Below are 27,739 nucleotides of genomic sequence, written 5' to 3'. Positions count from 1 at the left end.
CAAAAGATTTATTCACATTTAAATTCTGGAGTTCTCTTACGATAGCCATTTGTGGTTTTCCAGCTAAAGACAGACAGACGGACGGACATCGCTAGATCGACTCCAAATGCCCTCAACGGATTTTTTTGAAAGAGACCTAGGGTCTAAAACTGAGAAACGTTTTGGCCGCATCAAATGATATACACCCTCTCAAGCCATAAGACTGAGGATATAAAAATAATGGGTTTAGACAATAGGTCACTCTAGACGAAATCCTTTTCAGGACAGTTGAAATGTTAAACCTTTACAGAAGTTATAATTTAAATTCAGAGGGTTCTATTATATCCAGCTCTAACTCGATTTCCCCAACATTTGATGAAGAAATGTTCACCTTTTGTACAAATTAATGAAGGATTATATTGAAAAACAGGTAAAAAACAGTAAGTTCGGCCTGTACGAAATTTTAATACCCTCCACCATTTGGAAAGAATTTGCAAATTTTCAAAAAAAAAACCTTGAAAATACTACTTACACAGTAGTACAGTACTGTTATATTGGGGGGCCTACAAAGAAGTCGTCCTGTATAATAATTTAACAGATTTTCTATTACCGCCGAAATTTATTCTTTTTCATTTCTTTATTCTCTGTTTGCACCAATGTGCATTGTGAAGATTGTCATGAAAACAAAGGAGTGTGACCAACAATTCATTCAATCAACGTTTTGCTTTTGTGAGTTATGAACACGAAAAAAACAATAATGCTGGAAAGAGAAAATCACAACACACCATCATAAATCTTATAATAGAAAAAAAAAAAAAAAAAACAACAAACGAATGAGAAATGCCGGCGTCGACATCATATTGTGGGAATCCTATAAAAACTCAAGACCGTCTATTACCTTGAAACACCAGTGCGGGGTTCTACCACCCACAAATGAAATTGAACCAAACCATGGCATAATGAAATCGCTGCGTAATCAACACAATCATGATTCTTTCCCCTACCCGTGCCGTTACTACTCTCTCTCTCTCTCCTTTTGAAACTACAATGCTTTGAATATCAATGTCATCCTTGATGTCCTTTTTATTTTCCTTTATTGCACTGGCTTTTGTGTGTTGGGTTCTCCGCACGCTTTTGCATTCATAAGCAAAAGATGTGAAATTCAATGTTTTTTTTTTTTCCATAAATGTCAATCACAAGATTTATGGCGTTATGATGACAAACTCAAAAAGGCAAACACACGAAGGTCTTAATGAAGATTCAAGAATCATGAAAAGCATATTGATTTTTCGCTGTTTACTGTTGTACATATTTGTTTAAAAAAGTTTTAGTTTTGAAGGGATTGTCTGAGGGAGTTACAGAGATAGGGGTAAACGATTTTCTCAAAAATATCAGGAATTCAGACTAAGTTCCTCGATTTTTTATGAAGTTTGTGGATTTATTTCCCATGCTGTAAATCTGTTGCAGAAAAAATAGTTTATCCATACAAAATCGGTTCAACCATTCATGACATATATGCATTCTAGCTAACATCCCCTTCCTTTGTATATACACATTGTATATATTTCGCAATATATATCCGATATATACTATCGGTCAGAATTTGAAAATTTGACTTTGATTTAACACAAATGTTATGGTCATGGTCATCAAAATTGAAAGGCTCAGCCCAGCCCTAAGATCAAGCCCCATGCTAACTTCCGCGTCGATTGGTATATAATTGCTACCTGTGGAGCAACTACAAAATCAGGACATTTTAAATTTTTTGGTCCATTTCAACCCCTAAATATTATGCAATTCTATTCTGATCCTAGTCCAACCTTCATTCTAAATTTTGTGAAGATCGGCCATAACTGCGACCTGTAGCGTGATTACAACATACATAGATAGATCGAGTCAGCTCGGCGAGATAGGAAGATCTATATATACTTTCCTATGTGGAAAACCAATATTTCGAGTTGTTGCAGAATTTTTGGGCCAATGAAACTTATAATACCCCCAACACATAGTGTTGTGGGGTATAAATAGACTCAAAAAAGCTAAAGAATTGCTTCGCCTGGCCGAAAGTGGTGGACTGCCGAATTTGGTTTTCTCCGATGAGAAAACATTCGTTGTCCAGCAGTTTGTAAAGAAACAAAATGATCGTGTTTACTTGCAAAAGAGGCCAGCTGAAAATGTGCACCTTCGGTTGGCTACCAAAACTCAAGCGCCGGCCATGGTGATAGTGTGGGCCGCCATAACAGCCGATGGTCGGTCTCCGCTCGTATTAATCGACTGTTGCATCAGAATGAATGCGAATATAATCGCGAAAATATTCTGGAGGGTGTATTTAAACCTTGGGTACGAAAACATTTTGTCCGCAGACCTTGGACATTCCACTCAGGACTCAGCACCATCGCACACAGCACGCGCCACCCAAGAATGGTTACAAAATGAGGTTCCTCGCTTCATTTTCAGCACACAATGGCCACCAATATCTCCGGATATCAATCCGTTGGACTATTGTGTCTGAAGTATTTTGGAAAGCAAGGATGGCACAAAGCGAGTGCTTCGTCGGGAATGGGCCAAAATACCTCAGAGCAACGTTCGAACAGCGTGTGACTGTTTCATTGGCCGTTTGACGGCCATAATTCGTGTCAAAGGTGACCAATTCGAACAAAACTAAACATATTCAAAAATTTGTTGCTATTTCCGAGATTTTTTGCTTTCATTCAATAGAATTTAAAAAAAAATAAATAAAAATTGTGGGGTTTGACTTTGTTGCAGTTGTTTTATCTCACCCTGTATATACCAATATCAAACATTTTAAGAGTACTACAAAGTACTCTAAGTCCGCAGGGTTAACGTCATATCGCTCATTTACTCAAAGAGTGTCACATCTAGTTGTGACAATTTAGTTCGATCAAACGAACTGGCTTCCTATAAAGTTCCGTGGATTCCAGTCGTTTGTATGAAAACTTTGCGTATGAGTGATTTGAAATATATCAAATTTATTAAATCACTCATACGTTTAAGAACTGGTGTAGTGAACTATGAGTATATTGTAAACAGTAACTAACTAACAGTAAAACTGTTTCGAGATAAAAACTCATTTTTAATTTTTATCTGACTTCCCGAACTAAAAAACAAGTAAGGAAAGGACAAACGTCGACCGGGGCCGACTATATGATACCCTAAACCAACCTATGATATCCTAAACCAGTCAAAATGCAGGTCATTTGGACTGATACTGGTCATCTGGTTCTATTGGTCGAAGTCGGTTGAAGATAGCCATATCTAAATTTGAAACGATTCTCACCAATTTCAATAAAGTTCGTCCTTGGGCCAAAATCTCCATCTCCATTTTACAAACAAATGCACAAAGACATAATTCCACTATGTGCTGTAGGGTATAAAAATTCGGCCCGGACGCACTAAACGTTTTTACTTGATTGATGGGTTCGTTAGTATGTTTTCAAACTGAAATAAAAATAATAAGTAAAAAACAGCTAGATTTGGCCGGGCTGAACTTTTAATACCCTCCACCATTTTAAAGAAACTTGTAAAGTGTCAATAAAATTCCGTAGAAAGATATTATTAAAATGAAACCACTTATATGGGGGCTATACGCAGACGTGGTCCTTCATAAGTATTTTTTTGTCAAAGGTTGTAACAACGATTCCGATTCATCAAAATAATGAATGTCGGGAAGTATGGTAATATGGGGGCTATATGAAGACGGTGACCTGGATACGCAATTTTGGCTTTAGGCTGCAGTACCCATTACGTACCTCAAATACGAATTTTGAAAAAAATTCCGGTCTATAATGTCCCTTAATACCATAAAAATGCCGAAAATGGCGAGGTACCGCTTTATAGAGTATATTCGACGACGTGTACCTGCATAGGTAACTTTTTGTCGTACATTAAGATCTTCCAAAACGAAATTTGAAACAATTCCAGTCTATAATCATCTACTACCGTTATATGGGGGCTATGCGATAACATGGACCGACATCTCCCATTTACGAACTTAACCTGCTTACTGGCAAAATACGCATGTGTGACAAATGTTAGCCTTTTATCTCAATTGGTTTGTGATTACAACAGACGGACCGGTAGACATACAAACAAAGGGACATCGCTAAATCGACATAGAATTTTACGCTGATCAAGAATGTATATACTTCCTTGTGTCTGACATAAGTATTTCGAGAAGTTAATATGCCCTTAACAAAGTTAATATACCCTCTATAGTAGAGGCTACAAAAATGTAAAGAATTTCCATGATTTCTTACCAAAACCAGTAAGGAAAGCTCAAAAGTCGGGAGGGGCCGACTATATGATACCCTACACCACTATGCATATTTAGTAGAGCTCTCGTAAAAAGGTTTATACAGGGCATTTCAGAGCTCTATGAGATATTTGGTACAAAATCAAAATCTATCTAATTCTATCGTGCATTTTACGAACTATAGCTAACTCTGAACCGGGTTTCCAAATTTCCATATTAGCTTCTAGACTGGTGATTTGGACTGATATTGACCATTTAGTGCACATTTAACCCGAAATCGGATGAAGATATATATGGGAGCTATATCCAAATCTAAACCGATTTCGATAAAATTTAAAACAGCCATTCCCGTGCTCCATCTAATACCTGGTACCAAATATCACGGTTGTAGAGTGAATATTACGAATGTATGGGACTAAAACTCTAAATCGGATGAAACATATATATGGTTGCTATATCTATATCTGAACCGATTTTCACAAAATTTTATATACTTGCTTCTAGGCTGAATTTGGTCCGATGTACTAAAATTCAGTCCATTTGGACTTATATCGGCCATTTGGTGCACAATTAACCCGAAATCGGATGAAGATATATATGGGAGCTATATCCAAATCTGAACCGATTTCGATAAAATTACAAACAGCTATTTCTGGGCTGTATCTTATATCTGGTACCAAATATCATTCTTGTGGAGTGCATATTACGAATGTGAGAGGCTTAAACACCAAATCGGATGAAAGATATATATGGGAGCTATAGCTATATCTGAACCGATTTTCTCCAAATTTGATATACTTGCTTCTAGGCCGAACTCGGTTGGGTGGGTCAAAATTCAGGTAATTTGGGCTGATATTGGCCATTTGGTGGTCAATTAACCCGAAATCGGATGAAGATATATATGGGAGCTATATCCAAATCTGAACCAATTTCGATAAAATTTAAAACAGCTATTTCTGTGCTCCATCTAATACCTGGTACCAAATATCACGGTTGTGGAGTGCATAGTAGGGATGTGAGGGACTTAAAGATCAAATCGGATGAAAGATATATATGGGAGCTATAGCTATATCTGAACCGTTTTTTCCAAATTTGATATACTTGCTTCTAGGCCGAACTCGGTTGGGTGTGCCAAAATTTGGACTGATAGTGGATATTTGGTGCACATTTAACCCGAAATCGGATGAAGATATATATGGGAGCAATATCTAAATTTGATCCGATTCTCAATAGGGTTCGTCCAGGGTTCAATAGGGTTCGTCCTTGGGCCAAAAAAATATTGTTTGGAAAATTTCATCTCAATCGGATAATAAATGCGACCTGCATTTTCTTCACAAGAATACATGGAAAGACGGACGGACGGACGGACGGACAGACGGACTGACATGCATAAATCGACTCAGAAAGTGATTCTATGAAGGTTCTCAAAAGTAACTATGGGTCTATCTCGTTTCCTTCTCCATGTTACAAACAAATGCACAAAGACATAATACCTTTACCACTATGTGGTGTAGGGTATAACTATTTTAACCGATATTTAGGGATCGACTTTATAATCTGAATCAAATGTTCTCCTTTCTCTCTTTACATATCCATCCTCGACGTCGCCCTCAACTCTGTTAAATGGAAATAATCACTCATTTCATCACTCCACGGAACAGTGGAGTAAGTTACAAGTGACATGTCAGCAATTAGATTGCATGCAACGTCATGCCGAGGGCCATGGAAATTTGTGGCACAAGCAGGCCATAGTCCTAAATGAGAATCATCACTATCAGCATCAACTTCAGCAACAGCAGCAGCTGCATCAGCAACAAAAGACTGAAACCCATTTAACTTCTTCAGTATTATCATCATCATCGGCTTTGTCAGCAACGGCAGCAGTACTGGGGACAACAATTGCAAATCCAGCCATCCTCTCCACCTCATCATCGGCGGCAACGACTGTAACAGCATTAACGGACACAACAATGACTACCACCACAACGGCGGATGTGGAAGTTGATGCCGAAGCGGAAACATCATCGGCGGTGTTAAGTGCGGTCTCCCATGATGGATCGACAACAGCTCCACCCTCGTCGTGTGGCTCGTCACTAATAAAGACTCCCATCAGCAGTAATGTGACAACGATGCTCGGCTCCTCGCCTGTTGATGTGGAGCTGTGTGGCACAAAAAAACCTTTGACATCGACAGCGACAAACTCAACTGCCACCCAATTGCCAACGGCATCACTTGCATTTAATCATCACCTCCCCTGTAGCGTCTCGGCCAACAATCTACCCACATCTGCATCCTTGGCGACAGCGTCAGTTACACATCCGAAGGTTTCGAATAGTTTGTCATCATCCTCGCCCTCATCGTCGTCGGCAGCAACAGCTACAGCAACATCAAAGGCAACAACGCAACCGAAGAAACCGAACGATTGGGTTGTAATTCCGGTGTTTGCGGATATTGTTAAATTAGCATTGGCAGGACGTGAAGACTGTTTACAACGGTAAGTTCATTACATGCAAATCAACAAATACACCTACTCAGCACACACACACACACACTCACGCACACACAGATCTTTTTGTAATTAGTTGAAAATGTGTTCATCCCATTGATGTGATAACGATGATTATCGCAACAACATATGTTCTTGCTATCGAACGCTATGGTAAGGTAATCAAATAACTATCACTCATAGGTATGAACATGTGTTCCCAGATACGCTCGAGGCCTTATTAAGCATCCGGCAAAGTAATTATTGTATTACATTGTTTGCTGATATGTCGCAATGAAATTTTATTAAAACTATAATTTCACTAGTACCATGACAATTTTTAATATCCTTACAGCCTTAATTAATTAGTTTTCCATAACAACTTTTCATCCGGCGGAACACCAGTTGCCATGTTTCTTAAGCGATTCTTTATCACTTGGATTTCTAGAGAAACAAGTGGATTACATTAAATATACAGGCCATAATATAATTAACTATAATTAGATGTTAGCAGCAGGGGGTTTTAGTTTACGTTTAAGATAATTGATGGAACTATGGGAGAATATATTTGAAAGAGATAGAGAGAGCGAGAGAGAGTGGAGGAGATTATAATAAGAAACAATGCAATTCATATAATTAGAAAAGTATTTCACTATTAGATTTAATTAAAACAAGTAAGGAAAAGACAAAAGTCGGGCTGGGCCGACTATATGATACCCTACATAGTGGTGCATATTTGGTAGAGCTCCCGAAACAGAAGAATTTATTTCAAGTAGATCATACCTCCTTTCAACATTTGGGTTTAGAGTAGTTATAGTTTGCTATAGAGTGCATGATATCAATTGGAGAAGGATTATATTAAAAACCAGTAAAGAAAGTCTTAAATTCGGGTGGGGCCGACTTTATGGTACCCTACACCACTCTGCTAATTTAGTAGAGCTCCGCATAACACTTAAAAATATTTATGGGAGAATTAAATCATACACGCTATGATTATAATTATAATTTAAAGTTCAAAAGACTAAATATGCCGAAGCATTTGTATCTTTTAAATTCGGACTTGTATTGTCCATTTGATATATATGGGAGCTATATCGAAACCTGAACCGATCTTGATAAAATTTGGCAAAGGTATTTCTGAGCTGTATTTGATATATTTTCCCAAATACTGTTGTTACAGATGTAAAATATATAATGGAGCTATAGCTATATCTGAACCGATTTCGATCACATTTGACATACTAATTTTCATTAGGTTGTATGTGCAAAATTCCATACTATTCGGGCAGATATTACACGTTTGGTGCACAATAAAAGGCAAATCGGTCGAAGATATATATGGGAGCTATATCTAATTTTTTTCCGATTCTCTCCAATTTCAATAGGGTTCGTCCTTGGGCCAAGCAAATGATTTGTGCAAAATTTTCTGCAAAACTGGATCGGGTAATAAATGCGAACTGTACTTTGTTCACAAAAATACACATACAAATATATATATATATATATATATATATATATATATATATATATATATATATATATATATATATATATATTTGCCAAATTTTATATATATATATATATATATATATATATATATGTATATATATATATATATATATATATATATATATATATATATATATATATATATATATATATATATATATATATATATATATATATATATATATATATATATATATATATATATATATATAAAATTTGGCAAATATATTTCCGAGCTTTATAAGATATCTGGTACCAAATATCATTGTTACATATTACGAATATGAGGGACTTAAACATCAAATCGGATGAAACAAATACATGGAACCATTTTCTCCTAATTCGATTAACTTGCACCTAGACTGAATTCGGTCGGATGTACCAAAATTAATGACTTTTGGACTGAGATTGGCCATTTGTTGCACAATTATCCCGAAATCCGTTGAAGATATATATGGGACCTATATCCAAATCCAAACCGATCTTCATAAAATTTGGCAGAGGTATTTCCGAGCTCTACAAGATATTTGGTACCAAATATTGTTGTCGAATGTATATTACCAAAGTGAGGTATTAATCACCAAATCAGATGAAACATTTATATGGGAGCTAAAGCTAAGTCTGGACCGAATTTAATGTACTAGCTTCTAGACTGAATTCGGACGGATATGCTAAAATTTAGGACATTTGGACTTATATTGGCTATTGGGTGCACAATTAACCCAAAATCGGTTGAGGATATATATGGGAGCTATATCTAAATTTGAAACGATTCTCACCAATTTCAATAGGATTCGTCCTTGGGCCAAAAAAATATTGTTTGGAAAATCTCATCTCAACCAGCTGTTGCTCAAAAATGTACATGCATAAATACATGCATAAATCGACTCAGAAATTGATTCCAGGAAGATCCTCAAAAGTAACTTCGTTCTTAATGTTACAAACAAATGCATTAAGACATAATACCCTTACCACTATGTAGTGTAGTTTATTAAAATCGGCTTAACGTCTACCTTTAATTCATCGAAATGTTTCTACAATTTTTGGAATAAAATTACCATAACATACATACAAAAAAGGTCAACATTTGGAGACCTGTCACCGAAGATATTGTGCTACAAAATTCAATTTTTGTAATAACTGCAGGAAATATCCAGTCGATTATCGAAGTAGAACTAAAAGTAAAAGACACCTATGATGGTCCTTTAAAAATTTACATCTTACATAGAGAAGTTACCCCTCACATCCAAATGTTTTGAAGTTTTCCGATTAAAATTCCTTGGAATCCTTTAATTTTAGGTGTATAGTGGAATTTTTTTAGTTAACCCTGTTAGACCTTAAGCGAGATTTATGTGTTTTCGAAAATTTAATGGATATCTACCGGACTTGCCACTTGCTCTAACGCAGGCAACAATATAAGAATGTGCTAGAAATCGTACACTGACTCCTAATTTTGCTAGAAGATGAAATAAACCTTATCTTTTTATGTGCCAATATGATATCAAAAATTTTTGAAATTTTTTTCTAATTTTTTGGAAATTTTAGAACATAATTTGGTTAAAGTTTTATGATACACCAAGCTTGGACCCAATTCGATACTCCCTTCGAGGTATAGAGACATTTTTCCAGTATCAAAGAGTATACATTTTGCTATACAGCTATGTATATAATTAAGATATTATCTATCAGTTAACAGAAGGAAAACAATGAAATACAGAGTGAGATAAAAAAAAACTGCAACATAGTCAACCGCCATAATTTTTACACCTTTTTTTTTAAATATTATTAAATGAAAGCAAAAAATGCAGGAAATAGTATCAAATTTTAGAATAAGTTTAGATTTGTTCGATTTGGTCACCTTTGGCACGAATTATGGCTTTAAAACTGCCAATGAAATCGGCACACGCTGCCCGAATGTTGCTCTGCTGTATTTTTGCCCATTCCCAGTGAAGCGCTTGCTTGAGGTGATCGACACTTTGGTATTTTTTAGTGCCAACCTTGCTTTGGTGCCAAAATACTCCAGACACAATAGTCCAACGGATTGGTATTCGGAGATTTTGGTGGCCTATTTGCACTGGAAATGAAGTGAGAAACCTCATTTTGTAACCATTCTTGGGTGGCGCGTGCTGAGTGCTGTTGGAATGTCCAAGGTCTGCGGCCAAAATGTTTGCGTGCCCAAGGCTTTAATACATCCTCCAGAATGTTTTCGCGATAATATCCGGAGAGCGACCATCGGCTGTAATGGCGGCCCACACCATAACCATGGGCGGCGCTTGAGTTCTGGTGGCCAATCGAAGGTGCATATTTTCAGCTGACCTCTTTGGCAAGTAAACACGATCATTTTATTTGTTTACAAACTGTTGGACAACGAATGTTTTCTTACCAGAGAAAACCGGCAGATCACCACTTTCGGCCAAGCGAAGCAACTCTTTAGCTCTTTTGAGTCTATTTCCTTTCTGTTGCGGTGTAAGTTCTTGCATTTTTTGGAATTTCAATGGCTGAATGGAATATTGCGATATGTTCAGCTCTCGAGATATTTTTCGGCCACTGCGACGCGGGTTTCGATCAAGTTGCTTCTTTACTATTCGAACCATTTCTGCTGATGTTGCTGTTTTTTCCGTCCATTGCCTTAACGTCGGGCTTCGCTACCAGTATCACGGTAACGAGCGATGGTACGGGACACAAAAGATTTATTCACATTTAAATGCTGGAGTGCTCTAACAATAGCCATTTGTGAATTTCCAGCCAAATATAAAGAAATCACACTATCACGCTTGAATTCCATCACGAATAACTTTTTTCTGGAAAACTCTCAGCAAAATGCTTTTGTACGCTTTTAAACAATATAATGAGCTGTCACTGGAACAATTGTAATAGCTGTCGGACGAGTGACTTAGAAATGAGAGCAGTCAGAAGTTGGTTAAAGTTTTTTCATCTCACCCTGTATATCCCATTTAAGCCTTGGAGGAATTGGAATTTAAATCATGTTGGCATACTCGTCCGTTATATATTTAATATTTATTTTTTATTGAAAACCCTCCCTTTCATATTTAAAATTGTCCATCCAAAAACTGTAGACCATCATCATTGGCTCTACAAATTACTGAATTTGTTTATTCAGCACAACAAAAGTTGTGGTTAAATTGGAAAGCATTTATGTTGTAAAATGTATTTTATTTTTTATTTTGGGCATACATTCATTGTACGTTTTGAGTTTATCAATTTGTAGTATCGGGATTACTTTTACTTTATATTTTTTTGCTACAAATTAATTGAAGGCCACACACTGTGGGGGGAAGGGCAAAAGGGGAAATAATAAAAGGTCAACAATTCCAATTAAGACCTAAAATGAATATCGTATCGTACTGCATAAATTCCCAAATGAAAATCATCATCATCATCAATTTCCTTACAAATGGACAAGATTGAAATTTGTGGTTTGAGTGTTGTAATTTGGCATTTTATTGGTGAACTAACTGATTGGAGAGAATGTATGGATAGCTGGATGCCGGGGAAATGTAAAAATTTCAATTAACTCTCACAATTCTCTGGAAACATCTCAAATTAAGGCGATGTTTGGTTGGTCGGACAGCATCAGCAACAATAACAATAATAAATTATGGTTTAATATGTGTAATTAGGAAAATTCGTCATAGCCCATAGGCTTCGGATTTTATTGTTAATTATTCGAAAATATTTATTGATTGTCGAAAGTCATGTTAATACAAGAGCCTGGAGCTTTAGTTTTGGTAAATAAATGTGAGCTATCAGTTTCGTAGGTGTAAGGATGATAAATGTACATATGTATAACTTAAGGCCAAATATGAACATAAATTTATGTTGAGTGTGTGATTTAATTTTATTCATTCGAAAATCTGTAGGCGATGATGAAGTGTGAAATTTCAATATAGGATGAAAATGTATTGAACAAACCTTAGCCTTATGTATGTATGCATATCTGCAAACCCACAATAACATGTAATAGAATTTTTGAATATTTTTCTACAATTTATTTAACAAATAAAATACTTGAACTACAACTTATTTATCTAGCCTCTTTACTACAATTCCCCCTTTTAATTGGAAATAAAAGCAAATATTTGTCTAAACCATTGATGGATATATTTTCCAAAAACTACAGAGCCAATGGCATTTCGCCATTTCATTGCACTCTGCCATCATTTAATTTAATTAAAATATATTTATTGCCACACAAATCGAAGCTGTGAAAATAATAAAAAATATTTCATCATTTGCGTATATGTGTGGAGGCAATTCAGTTTTATCACCACACTCACACACACAAACATTGCAAACAAATGAATACCAATTTTATTCAAATATTCCACTTAAAAAGATTACGGTCAGTCGACAATCGTTAAATCGGTTTAGCAATCAAATCATGTCCACACAAAAGGGGCAATGCTAAAAAAAAAACAATATTTTTATTCGAATAATATTTACGATTTGAGCAAACGAGGGGAAAATCCTAAAAGTATGCAACACAAATATTATTGCTATAATAAAATGTGGGTTTAGATTTTTTAATTTAATTTCTTTTTTCAACAGATTTATGACTTACGCCTGCATAGTTATGCTTGTCGAGAGTCTTTTTTATTTATTTTAAAATTTTCACACGTTCTAGGTAAATGGAAAATTTATATGAGGCCATTTGGGCTTCTTATGCCGTAATAAATTGATATGGTGACCGATTTTGCTAGGCTAAAAAAGTATTCAATTAAAAAAAAAAATCTTGTTTTTTTTGGTACAAGTCAGAGGTTTGTTGTCGAAAAAAGTATTCCTCCATGGGTTTTATGCCATGATGAATCAATTTCCTTATTCCTTGAATGAAGCAGTAGACCAGTCTTTTCCATAATCGCCTCTGACCAAATTTCGATATAAATATTGCCAGGTGTCAAGTTAAAACCATATTGGATAATCTGTTTGCTATCCTATTGTGAGGGACATACCAAAAAGAGTGGACCAATATACTTCATTATATATGTATATATATTCTTGATCAGCATAAAATAATATGTCGATTTATCAATGTCCGTCCGTTTATAAGACTGTCCGTCTGGGGAAATAACTCTAGCCTCCGAACGAATTGAATTAGGTTGATAAAATTTTACTCAAACGTGTGTTTAGTCTGCAAGACTTTTGGTATCGAAAATGGGCTATAAAGGTCCACGATATCGTATAGCCCCATATGACTGTACCTCCCCTTATTCGGTATTTTGATGATTTTTGCTACATTATTCACAACAACGGTTTTAAATTTCGTAGTTGAAGTTCCCAATTGGTAGTACAATCTATCACTAAAAATTGACTATTGCAGGTCCACGTCTTTCTACAGGTCCCGTATAATGGTACCTCCCTATATTTGGTATTTTGCTTATTTTAGCGACATTGTTCACAGGAATTGTTTCAAATTTCGTATTTAGAGTTCGTAGTGGGAACTACAGTCTATGACCAAAAATTGTCTACGCAGGACCAGGTCTTCATATAGCCCTCATATAAGGGTACATCTCCATATTCGTTATTTTGATGATTTTAGCTACATTATTCACGGCAACTGTTTTAAATTTCTTAGTTGAATTTCCTAATTGGTACTACAGCATGTTACCGAAAATTATCAATGCAGTTCTACGTCTTAGTATAGGTCCCCAAAGCGATACCTCCCTTATCCACCGGAATTGTTTCAAATTTGGTATTTGAAGTTCCCAATTGGTATTACAGTCTGTCACTAAAAATTGACGTTTGCAGGTCCACGTCGGTTTTTGATGATTGTAGCTACATTATTCATCTGGAAATGTTTCAAATTTCGTATAAGAAGATCTTAATGGTTACTACAACCTGTGGTCAGGTCACGTCTTTGTGCATTTGTTTGGAAATATGAGAAGGAAGCGAGATAGACCCATAGTTCCTTTTGATAATCTGCATCACATTCTGAGTCGACTTATGTGTGTCCATCCGTCTATCCCTTTATTTTTGTAAACAAAATGCATTTCGAACTTATTGCACAATCAAGATGAAATTTTGCACAAAACATTTTTTTTCTTTGGTCCAATGATGTCTGATTTGTTTTTTTTTTTTTTTTTTTTTTTTTTTTTTTTTTTTTGTAAATGTGTAATACCGACCAAATTGATCCTAGAAGCTACAGTTCCCATATATATTGTTCCCCTGATTTGTTATTTTTGTCTACCACAGCCGTAATATGCACTCCATAACAACTATTTTCGGAAACAGATATCAAATACCGCTCAGAAATACCATTGTCAAATTTGATCGAGATCGTCTCAGATTTGGATATTGGCTTCATGTATATCTTTATCCGGTTTCAAGGTTATTGTGCACCAAATGGTTAAAATCGAGCTGAATTGAATGGATTTTGGCACATTCGATAGAATTTAGTCTGAAGTAAAGTATGTCAAATTGGATGAAAATCGGTTCAGATATAGGTAAAATGCACTCCACAACAACGATATTTAGTGTCAGCTATCACATACTGCATATTAATACATCTGTTAAATGTTATAGAAGTCGGACCAGATTTGAATACAGCGGCTTCAAATTGTAACTGGTCTTGAACAAACATATGCATTTAAAACCTATCATAGTTTGTATGATCTTCTTCACATAACTTCTAATATAAACGTTTATTTGTTACGGGAGCTCTGCTAAATACGTATAGTGGTGTAAGGTATCATAAAGTCGGTCCCGCCCTATTTTGAGCTTTCTCTACTATCTACAGTCTTTTTTCAGTAATTATGGCAAAAGCATATTTGTCGCGCAGAGTTATTGTTGACTGGGGAGTAATATCTCAAGATTCTTTACATTAAAACCAGTAAGGAAATGTCAAAAGTCGGGCCGAGCAGACTATATTATACCCTACATCACTATGCGTATTAAGTGGAGCTCCTGCAACAAAAAAGTTTATGAGTTTTGCCTTGTTAAGGCGAAGATCATATGTTTTATGATTTAAGTGTTTGTTTTCTCTTTTCACTGCAAATTTCAGATCATTAAGCTCGTCTCGAAAGAGAAAACAAACACTTAAAAAAAAAAAAAAAAGTTTATATTTGGAATTTAAGTGAAGTATATCATTCCAACTATGAATCAAATAACATTGCTGTATAGTGCATAATATGAATTCGATCAGGATTACATAAAAAACATTTATTGATGTACCGGACCGAATTTCACACAATGGAAAATTCGGTTGAATATGAAAAAATCTATTTAATTTGTGCTTATATTACAAATATGGGCAATAACCGTAAAATCGGAAGATGTATATCGAAGGTGTTCGAAGGTATATAAAAATCTGAACCGATCTCGATAGAATTTGGCATAGGTATTTTCGAGCAGTATGTGATGCCTGGTATCAAAATTTTCACCAAAATTTGGATCGCTTGCTTTACGGCTGAATTCAGTCGGAAGTGCCAAAACGCAGTCCATTTGGGTTGACATTAGCCATTTGGTGCACAAAAAAAAAAAAAAAAACTGAAATCGGAAAGAGACATGTATGGGAGCTTGATCGGAATCTGAAGCGATCTCGGGAACTAATTTCTGAGCTGTATCTGAAATCTCGTACTGAATATTATTGTTGTTGTGGAGATCATATAACGCATGTGAAGGACTTTAACATCAAATCGGATAAAACATATATATGGGATCTACAGCTATATCTAAACCGATTTACACCAAATTTCAAATACTGGTTTCTAGGATGTATTTGGTCGGAAGTGCAAAACTTCAGTCCATTTGGACTGATAATAGTCATTTGATGCACAATAAACCTGATATCCGATAAAGATATATATGAGAGCTATATCCAAATCCGAACCGATCTCGATAAAATTTGACTGAGGTATTTTCGATGTCCATAAGTCATATAGTACCAAATACCATTCTTGTAGAGTGCATATTACGCTTCTGAGGGACCTTAAACCCCAAATCGGATAAAACATTTATATGGGAGTTATAGCTATATCTGAAGCGATTTACACCAAGTTTGAAGTACTGGCATGAATTCAATCGTAATTGCCAAGATTCAGTAAATTTGGGCTGATATTAGCCATTTGGTGCACAATAAACCTGGATAGGATAAAGATATATGTGGGAGCTTTATCCTAATCTGAATCGATCTCGATAAAATTTGGCGTACGTATTTTCGAGCAGTATCTGATGCCCGGTACTCAATATAATTTTTGTGGAGTGACTATTATGCATTTAAAGGACTTAAAATCTCAAATCGGACGGATTTTTTCCACATTTGATGTAATTGCTCCTAAACTGAAATTGGTCGGATGTGAATTTCAGTCATTGGACTGATATTGGCCATTTGGTGCACAATTAACCCGAATTCGATATTGAAGATATATATGGGAGCTATATCTAAATTTGATCCGATTTCACCAATTTCACAGGGTTCGTCCTTGAGCCGAACAAATATTGTTTGCAAAATTTCCTCTCAATCGGATAATAAATGCAACCTGCATTTTGTTCACAAAAATACAAGGACAGACTTAAATTCAGTGGCGGAACAACCCTTCTCATTTCTAGACTTCTAGAATAATGTGGATGGCTGGCGACAACTTGACGACCTTCATAACGTAATGTTCTTTCCACCCGAAGCAATTAGATATTTGTATGTTGTATATTATTTTGTTTGTTGTTTTCTTATAAATCAATTGTCACTCAAAGTAATTGTATTGGTAATTGTTTTTTTTTTTAGCATTAAAAATTGTATGGATAGAAATTTGAACATTGATTTTTTATTTTTGGTATATATATTTTAATCGCATTTGTTATCGTCATTGGCTTGCTCATGTCCTAAGTAACAAATTACCATGATATTTGACTGTTTTGTTTAAATCCAAACTGGCTGACCCAATTTTGTTTTAGTGCAAGTTTTATGCACAGAAATTTAATACGAATATTAAACAATAAATAAAATTGCATTAGAATAACATTTTTCCATTCCATTGTTGACCCTGGCCAAATTCTAAATTCCATATTATTTATTATTTTATGCACAGCAATTGTTTTTTTCATAACTCCATTTTTTCCACACTCACACATTGTCCACTGTTATATATCAAATTAAAATCCAATCAATCGTCATTAATTACCAACTTATATCATTTTGTTATTACTACCAATTCCACTTATATAATATTCCCAATAAAATATATCGCAATTCGAGTGTTTTTCGCGCTGTACATTCGCGGACACACGAGGAAACAGCAAATAAGTTTCATCCTCTTGTGGTAATTATTTGGATGCTTCCCCTGTTAAATCAGCACCGCAGAAATATTATGCCATGCAAAACAAAAAAAAAAAGAAGAGAAAATACTGAAAATTTTTTTTAATTCATGTGGCATTTATTGTGATTAAATGGGTTTTTATTTGTAAGAAATTTCCGTGCATACAATTTTTGCCAAGCTGTGTGTATTGGTTTGGTGGTATTTCGCAAAAAAAAAAATAAATAATAAAAAATTAGAAAAACCCAGTAAAGAAAGTCTTCAAGTCGGGCGGGGCCGACTTTATGATACCCTACACCACTTTGCTAATTAAGTAGAGCTCCACATAACAATTACAAGTTTTTATGGGAGATCGGATAAAGATATATATGGGAGCTATATTCAAATCTGAACCGATCTCGATAAATTTTGGCAAAGATATTTCTGAGCTGTATTTGATATATTTCCCTGAATATCGTTGTTACGGAGTGCATATTTCGGTTGTGGGTAACAAATATAACAAATCGGATGAAAAATATATATGGGAGCTATAGCTATATCTGAACCGATTTCGATCAAATTTGGCACATATATTTTCCGGCCTAATTTGAGTGTATATGCAAAATTCCATACAATTCGGGCTGATATTACACGTTTGGTGCACAATAAAGGGCAAATCGGACGAAGATATATATGGGAGCTATATCTAAATTTTGACCGATTATCCCCAATTTCAATAGGGTTCGTCCTTGGGCCAAACAAAAGATCTTTGCAAAATTTCATCTGGATCGGGCAATATTTGTACAATACATGGACAGACGGACGGACGGACGGACAAGCATAAATCGACTCAGAATGTGATTCTATGCAGATCATCAAAAGGAACTATGGGTCTATCTCGTTTCCTTCTACCTGTTACAAACAAATGCACAAAGACATAATACCCTGACCACCTTGTGGTGTAGGGTATGAAAAATATAAAAAAAAATGGCCAATGGTGATTTTTTGACAGCCTACACCACTACATTTGTACGTTACTAGGAAAAATTGTAAATTATATTGTGCGACAAGGTTGATCGCAATCTACCTTTAATTAGCAAGGAAAGGACGAAAGTCAAACGGGGCCGATTATATGATTCCCAATACCACTATGGAAACTTTAAAGAGCTATCCGTAACAAATAAGTGCTTATTGTGAGCATGTATGTAAAGTATATTGATGGTTAAAATATCAACCTTAAGATTGGTTTCGATTTGAAATCAAATAAAAAACAAGTTAAAAAGTCTCAGTCGGTTTTGCCGACAAATAAATACCCTCAGCCAATGTTCGTTCGTTTTAAGTATATTTTGACTTCTACACTATGGAATGGGACAACACCGTATATTTCGTAACGGACTTAAATAATGCGATATTAATATTACGACATGCCAGGTTTGGACTATACAGGATGAGATAATAAAACAGCAACAAAGTCAAACGCCATAATTTTTATATTTTTTTATATTTTATTGGATGGAAGCAGAAAATGTCGGAAATAGTATCAAATTTTAGAATAAATATAGATTTGTTCGAATTGACTACCTTTGGCAAACGGCCAATGAAACCGACACACGCTGCCCGAATGTTGATCAGCGGTATTTTGGTCCATTTCCGGCGAACCTGTTCCTGTTGGAGCGTCCAAGGTCTGCGGACCAAATGTTTGCGAGTCCAAGGTTTTAATACACCCTCCAGAATATTTTCGCGATAATATTCGGCATTTTTTTTAATGCCACGGTCGATTTATAAGGGCGGAGAGCGACCATCGGCTGTTATAGCGGTCCACACCATCACCATAGCCGGCTCTTGATTTCTTGTGGCCAACCGAAGGTGCACATTTTGAGTTGACTTCTTTGGCAAGTAAACACTATCATTTTATTTGTTTACGAACTGCTGGACAACGAATGTATTCTCATTGTAGAAGACCAAATTCCGCAAATCACCACTTTCGGCCAAGCGAAGCCACTCTTTAGCTCTTTTGAGTCTATTTTATTTCTGTTGCGGTGTAAGTTCTTGCACTTTTTGGAATTTCACTGGCTTTACCCCGAGCTCAGTTTTTAATATTTGCCGAATGGAATATTGCGATATATCCAGCTCACGAGCCATTTTTCGGCCACGGCGACACGGGGTTCGATCAAGTCGCTTCTTTACTTTTCGAACCATTTTTGCTGATGTTGCTGTTTTCTGCCGTCCACTTTCTTGAAGTCGGCCTACGCTACCAGTATCACGGTAACGAGCGATGGTACGAGACACAAAAGATTTATTCACATTTAAATGCTGGAGTGCTCTAACGATAGCCACTTGTGGTTTTCCAGCTAAATATAAAGAAATCACACTATCACTCTTGAATTCCAAGAAAATCGAACATTCATATCCAATTTTATGTGAAATCATAAATTCCGATAAATATAATATTCATATCAGGTTTATGGTTGACAAAAATATTTAGACATTGCACGTCGTAAAGAATCACTGATATTTTGCAGGTTATGATAGATATAAATATTGAAAATTGGGACCTTTGATGGGTGAGAAGAGGGGATCTTAGGTATATATCAACTTCACAACAGATCTTGTGTTATCAAATATATTTGTATTTGTGAAATTTGAAGAGGGTTGGATGCTTATTTCGATTCCTTTGATCGTTGTATTTTTTTCAAAATCTTGAACCCTATGTGGGGTAGGTACCAGAAGAATTCGTCCGATCTCTACAATCTTTAAAACAGATCTTGTGTTGAAAAAAATTGAGATGTACCAAGTCTGAACGGAATTGGATGTTACTTTCACGCTTTCTGAGCTTCATGGTTATTCAAAATCTTGACCCATTGTGGGAAGGTACTAGAAGGAGTGGACCGATACAACCCATCTTCACAGCAAATCTTGTGTTGGTATAAATAATGGGATATGTGAAATACAAAGAGAACTAGCTGCTTATGTCGGATTTTATAATCATTTTGGTTATTCAAAACTTGACCCTTTGTGGGAGAGATACCATCTTTATAACAGATCTCATGTTGATAAAAATATAGAGATGTGCTAAGTTTGAATGTTGTAAAGTTGGAGCCAAATCCGATTATTCTGTGCAGTAAAATATTTTTGTTGAAAATTTTCAGAGTTATCGTTCGCACTAGCCAGACGGACGGACATCGCTAGATCGACTCCAAATGTCCTGAAGCGGATTTGGTACGTAAAAACTTAGTATCTGAAACCGTTACTTCGATGAGGCACGTTTTGGCCGTATCAAACTACATAAACCCTCTTTAGCCAGTTCGCATTTATTATCCGATTGTGATGAAATTTTCCAAACAATATTTGTTTGGTCCCTATTGAAATTTGTGGGAATCGGATGAGATTTAGATATAGCTCCCATATATCTTTAAGAGATTTCGGGTTAATTGTACGCCAAATGGCGAAAATAAGTCCAAGTGAATTTTGGTGCGTACCACCGATTTCAGGATAGAAGCAAGTACATCAAATTAGGAGAACATCGGTTCAGATATAACTATATCCTCCATATTTTAGTTTCATCCGATTTGGGATTTTAAGTCCCTCACATGCGTAATATGCACTACACAAGAATGATATGATGATAGACTTAAAATACTGCTCGAAAATACCTCTGTCAAATTTGATCGAAATCGGTTCAGATTTCGATATAGCTCCTACATATCTTCAACCGATTTCGGGTTAATTGTTCACTGAATGGCCAACATCAATTCCAAAGTCCTGAATTTTGGTACATCCGACCGAATTCAGTCTAGATGCAAGTACCTCACATTTGGTGAAAATCTGTTCAGATATAGCTAAAGCTCCCATATATATGTTTCATCCGATTTGGTGTTTCAGTCCCTTACATTCGTAATATGCATTCGGCAACAATGATACATTTGCCAAATTTTATCGAGATCAGCTAAGATTTGGATATAGCTCCCATACATATCCTTAATCCGATTTCAGGTATATTGTGCAAATAATAGCTAATATCAGCCGTAATGGAGTGAATTTCTTTTTGTGACGTACGTTTTCATTTTGTGGAGCTCGGCTCCGATGTATATTTTTTTTAATATTATCCTTCTCGAAATGATATCATCCACTCTATAGCAATGTTATTTTTTATAAAAGGTTAAAATGTCTGCGTCAAATTTAGTGAAAATCGATTCAGAATGGGATATGCCTCCCATATATTATAACTGCTCTAAAGCCAAATGTTGATAGATGGTATAATCTAGTTCAAATAATTTTTTTTTGTTACGGAACTCCACTAAATATGCATAGTGGTGTAGGATATCGCATTATCATTACTGTTTTTATACCCTACACCACAAGGTGGTCAGGGTATTATGTCTTTGTGCATTTGTTTGTAACAGGCAAAAGGAAACTTTTGATGATCTGCATAGAATCACATTCTGAGTCGATTTATGCATGTCCGTCCGTCCGTCTGTCCATGTATTTTTGTAAACAAAGTACAGATCGCATTTATTGCCAGATCCAGATGAAATTTTGCACAGATCATTTGTTTGGCCCAAGGACGAACCCTATTGAAATTGGTGATAATCGGTCAAAATTTAGATATAGCTCCCATATATATCTTCATCCGATTTGCATTTTATTGTGCACCAAACGTGTAATATCAGCCCGAATTGTATGGAATTTTTCATATACACCCAAATTAGGCCTGAAAATAAGTATGCCAAATTTGATAGAAATCGGATATAACTATCAGATCAGATATAACTATTACTCCCATATATATTGTTCATCCGATTTGTTATTTTTGTCTTCCGCTGCCGTAATATGCACTCTGTAACAACAATATTTGGGAAATATAGCAAATACAACTCAGAAATACATTTGCTAAATTTTATTGAGATCGGGTCAGATTTGGATAAAGCTCCCATATATAACTTCGTCCGATTTACCTTTTATTGTTCACCAAACGTCTAATTTTTTTCCAAATGGGATGGAATTTGGCACTTACGACCGAATTGAATCTAGAAGGTAGTATGCCAAATTTGGTGAAGATCGGTTCAGATATAGCTATAGCTCCCATATATATTGTTCATCCGATTTGTTTTATTTGTTACCCACAACCGTAATATGCACTCCGTAACAACTATATTCAGGGAAATATATCAAATACAGCTCAAAAATATCTTTGCCAAATTTTATCGAGATCGGTTTAGATTTGTATATAGTTCCCATATATATCTTTATCTGATTTCAAATTAATTGTGCACCAAATGGGCAATACAAGTCCGAATTTAAAAGATACAAATGCTTTGGCAATTTAGTCCTTTGAATTTTAAATTATAATTATAATCATAGCGTGTATGATTGAATTCTCCCATAAAAATTTTTAATTATTAAGTGGAGCTCAACTAAATTAGCAAAGTGGTGTAGGGTATCATAAAATCGGCCCCGCCCGACTTTAGGACTTTCTTTACTGGTTTTTTTAATATAATTCATTCTATACCAATCTTATTTGTTATAAAAGATTAAAATGCCGCCGTTAAATATAGTGTAGGAGTAGTGTAGGGTACAATAATCCATGAAATATTTCACAATTCTCTCATTCTCAATTCTCGCTTTACTTTTGGCGAACATAATTTTCGGTTATTTTCATTCCATTTAATTTGCAAAACTTTTGTTAAACTCTCGACAAATAAAACCAAATTAATATTGGAGGATATTCAGTTGTTCATTTACCTCTCGGCAGTCGTGTGGCTATCAGCAGAATGAATGGATATGTGCGATATTGTTGTTGGCTGCATCGGTGGCTGCTTCCTAGGCTCGCTAGCTAGCATCTGACAACCATTGCAGTTGTATTACTCTTAAATGTGTAAAATTTATGCAATTTATATTTGTGTATTTCACTTTATTTGCATTGTTGGTATTTATGTGTCGGTGATAAGTGGTCCTTTTTTGTATGTGTGTCGACACTTCGTGCAATATAGCGCACAATGGGGCAATGTTTTTACTACAAGAAAGGACTTTTGGTCCACGTCTTCGTATAGCCCCATATAACGGTACCTCCCGATATTCGGTATTTTCATGATTTTAGCGACATTATTCACCGGAATTGTTTCAAATTTGGTACTTGAAGTTCGAAAAGGATACTACAGCCTATGACTGAAAATTGTCTGTGCAGGTCAACGTCTTCGTATAGCCCCTATATAACGGTACCTTCCGATATTCGGTAGTTTGATGATGTTAGCGACATTATTTACCGGAACTATTTCAAATTTGGTATTTGAAGTTCGCAATGAATACCACAGCCTATGACAGAAAATTGTCTGTGCAGGTCCACGTCTTCGTACAGCCTCCATATAAAGGTACCTCTCGATATTGGTATTTTGATGATTTTAGCTACATTATATACAGATTTTTATCAAGTTTCGCATTTGAGAATTGAAACAGCTTATGACAAAAGTTGCCTATGCAGGTCCACGTCGTCCTATAGACCCTAATATACGGCTACATACGGTATTTTTAAGATTTTAACATAATTTTTAACGGATTTTATTTTTTTGAAAATTTGCCAAATTTGTAACAAATGGTGGAGGGTATTCAAAGATCGGCCCGGTCGAACTTACAGCTTTTTTACTTGTTCTTTATATGAAATGGCAACACGATGTGAACAGCTACTTCTTAAAATGTATCCGTACTTTGGTACTTTTTCAAAAGTTCGATAGAAAATAACGGAACGTAGATTAAACCATCCCATTGTGCGACAGTATCAATAAATGTCTCCACTCTATGCCACTCTGGCTACCGAACATGAATTGCCCGTTATTGTCAAGATTATTTAATTAAATGAAACGAATACTTATCGAAAGAAAGTTAAACGTTACGATGCATGATAGCAATCGTTTCGATGACTATTTCGATATGTTTTATGTCGCTTTTTTACGGGTAATGTACTTGTGAGTGTAAATAAAGTACCATGAATTTGTGTCACACACTTTAAGGACCTTCCAAACAGATTTTCTTGTGTATTTTATTTAATCGTTTTTAATAGTGTGAATACTGAGTCGGAAATATGTCATGCCGATGGCAAAATACGAATCCATTATACGTAAATAATGTTATGTCAATTTTAAATATTGACATTAGTGTGTTTATAGTATAAATAAATGTTGAAGATGATATGGAAAGTTCATACAGAAAAGAAACTTGTATAGCCATTAAATTACGGAATATTTTCGGCAAGAATAGAAGGCAAGAGCGGAGAGAGGGTATTTTTTCATTCATTCATTCATTTCATACGGCCACAAGGTACCTCATCTATAGAAAAAAATTCGCCAGGACGACAGAACCAAGTTTTTCCTATAAAAAACATGCGCCAGGACCTCTCAGGTCCAAGTTTTTTCTATAGAAAAAAATTGCCAGGACCTCTCAGGTCCAAGTTTTTCTATAGAAAAAATTCGCCAAGACGTCTCAGGTCCAAGTTTTTTCTAGAAAAAAAAAATCGTCAAGACACCTCAAACCTCCAAGTTTTTTGTGTAGAAAAAAAATCGCAGGACGTCAGGACTAAGTTTCTTCTATAGAAAAAAATTCGCAGGACGTCAGCACCAAATGGTTTCTATAGAAAAAAATTTGAAGGTCCTAAGCACCAAATTGTTTCTATAGAAAAAAATTTTCGATAGAAAAAAAATTCGCTGGACGTCAGATCCAGATTTTTTCTATAGAAAAAAATCGCCAGGACCTCAGGTCCAAGTTTGTTCTATAGAAAAAATTGCGCCAAGACCTCAGGTCCAAGTTTTTTATGTCTATTTGGAAGAAATCCGATTCAGGACGGCCGATCTGGTCATGTCCGTGTATTTTTGTGTCCACACAATATTATTAATAGGAAAAAAATACCCTTTTCGTCCATATTTAAATTCTATTAAGTTATTATCTATTATTCTTTAAATTAAATTTCGAACGAGTTTAAAGGTTGGAAACTCCTTCACAAAAGATCAAAATGTTCAAATGAAATATTTTGTCTTAAACGAAATTAGGTTCACTCCTTCTTATAGGAACTTCAAATAAGAAATTTCAAACAATTTCGGTGAATATTGTATTTAAAAACGTCAAAATACCGAATATTGGGAGGTGGACAATCATAGACTGTAGTACATATTAGGACCTGTAAATATGAAATTAAAATGAAATGTAGGTAGGTACGGCTATATGGGGCTATAGGAAGACCAGGACCTGCAAAGAAGAATTTCTGTCATAGACCAAAGTTCCCAATAGGAACTTCAAATACGAAATTTGAAACAATTCTGATTAAAAATGTATCAAAAGTCATTAAAATACCGGATATAGGGAGGTACCGTTATATGGGGTCTAACAAAGGCGTGGACCTTCATAGCCTATTTTCCGCCACAGTCTGTAGTACTCATTACGAACTATCATTACGAAATGTGAAACTATTCCGGTGAACAATGTCTCCAAACTCATTAATATACCGAATATAGGGAGGTACAATTATATGGGTGCTATAAATAAACATGGACTAATACCAAAAGTCCTGCAGAAGAAACACACATTTCAGTAAAATTGTATCAACCAACTTCAATTCATTTGGAAGCCAAAGTGATTTCCATAGGACAGATACGGACAGACAGATGACGGTCATCGTTAAATCGACATAGAATTTTATGCTAAAATGTATATTTCGTTACAAACGGAATGTCATACTTAATATACCCTTCGTACTATGGTGGAGGTTATAAAAAGAGAAGACTGGTGTATTATATTTACACGGATTACATGGCAAAGTAACCTAAATAGGGGGGACAATTTAACCCTCTTCTACATTCTTTTAAATTCTCGGATTGGTATTCCTTGGAATCACTGCAGTTAGCCTATATAATGTCCTCGACAATATTACCAAAGAAAATACGAGGATTTATTTGGATCATATCGGTTTGTTTGTACCAATACGAATACTCAGCGAATTCAAGTATTTTTCACGTTTTAGCCGCATTTTCCAATTAATTTCTTAAATTTTAATACTTTACTTTTATGTCGTGTAAAATGCTATTATTGACAAATTAAGAAATTTGGAATAACTAAAACGCTCATAAAATGCGAAATATAATGCAGATCCTCTTCAAATATCACATATACCAATACCTTTAACATTACACAATCGGGTGTAAAGATAGTACCTCCCACTTAAAGGGTGAAAATTTTGTAAAAAAAAAACGCTCTTAAAATGCGAAATAAGAATCCGATTATTTTCAAACTTCACACATCCCAATATTTCTGCCAAAACAAGATTTGATGTGACGATGGGATATATAGGACCACTCCTTTGAATATCTTCCTCACAAAGGGTCAAAATGTGGAATATCTAAAACGCTTATAAACGCTTTAAATTTTGCACACCCACAATTTTTACCATTTCAAAATCGGGTGTATAGACTTTTTTGGAATTTTGAATATTTATAACTTTTATACAAGTAAAAAAGCAGTAAGTTCGGCCGGGCCGAACTTTGAATACCCTCCACCATTTGGAACGATTTAGAAAATTTTGAAAATAATAAAATCCATTAAAAATTCTTTTAAAATCTTTAAAATATCTAATATAGGAAAGTGCCGATATATGGGGGGATATAAGATATTGTGGACCTATAAAGACAAATCTATGTCTGCATGTAAAGTACTCACAAAGAACTCCTTGTGTGTACTTTCAGATAATTCCATAGGAAAAAGTGGCTAAAATCATTAAAATACCGAATATAGATATACGATATCGTGGACCTATATAGACAATTCCGTTTCAGGGGTAAAGTGCTCACAAAGAGCTCCGTGTGTGGATTTTCAGACAATACGATTGGAAAATGTGGCTCAAATCATCAAAATACCGAATATCGGGGGGTACCGTTATATGGGGGATATACGATATCGTGGACCTGTGTAGACAATTCTCTCTCAGGGGGTGAAGTACTCACAAGGAACAACTTGTGTGGATTTTAAGACAATTCCATTGAAAAATGTGGCTAACATCATCAAAATACCGAATATCGGGGGTACCGTTATATGGGGGCTATACGATATCGTGGACCCATATAGTTGACCCCTTCGAACTTGACCTGCCTGCAGACAAAAGAGAGATCTGTGCAAAATTTTAGCTTCCTATCTTAATTCGTTTAGACTGTAGCGTGATTACAACAGACGGACAGACGGACGGACAGGGCTAAATCGTAGACCTCAGACGTA

General features: G+C 35.4%; 1 protein-coding gene across 1 annotated transcript in view; it reads left to right on the top strand.

Moving 5' to 3' along the window:
- LOC101891098 (uncharacterized) overlaps positions 1–27,739 on the top strand; it is a 185,693-nt gene that overhangs the window by 99,637 nt on the left and 58,317 nt on the right. Inside the window, exon 9 of the mRNA XM_020039913.2 lies at positions 5,914–6,746. Coding sequence (XP_019895472.1) covers positions 5,914–6,746 — 833 coding nt within the window. The remainder of the gene's footprint in view (positions 1–5,913; positions 6,747–27,739) is intronic.

Source organism: Musca domestica, unplaced genomic scaffold (genome assembly GCF_030504385.1).
Source record: "Musca domestica strain aabys unplaced genomic scaffold, Musca_domestica.polishedcontigs.V.1.1 11, whole genome shotgun sequence".
Lineage (NCBI taxonomy): Eukaryota > Metazoa > Arthropoda > Insecta > Diptera > Muscidae > Musca > Musca domestica.
This window is presented reverse-complemented; position numbering and strand designations above follow the sequence as displayed.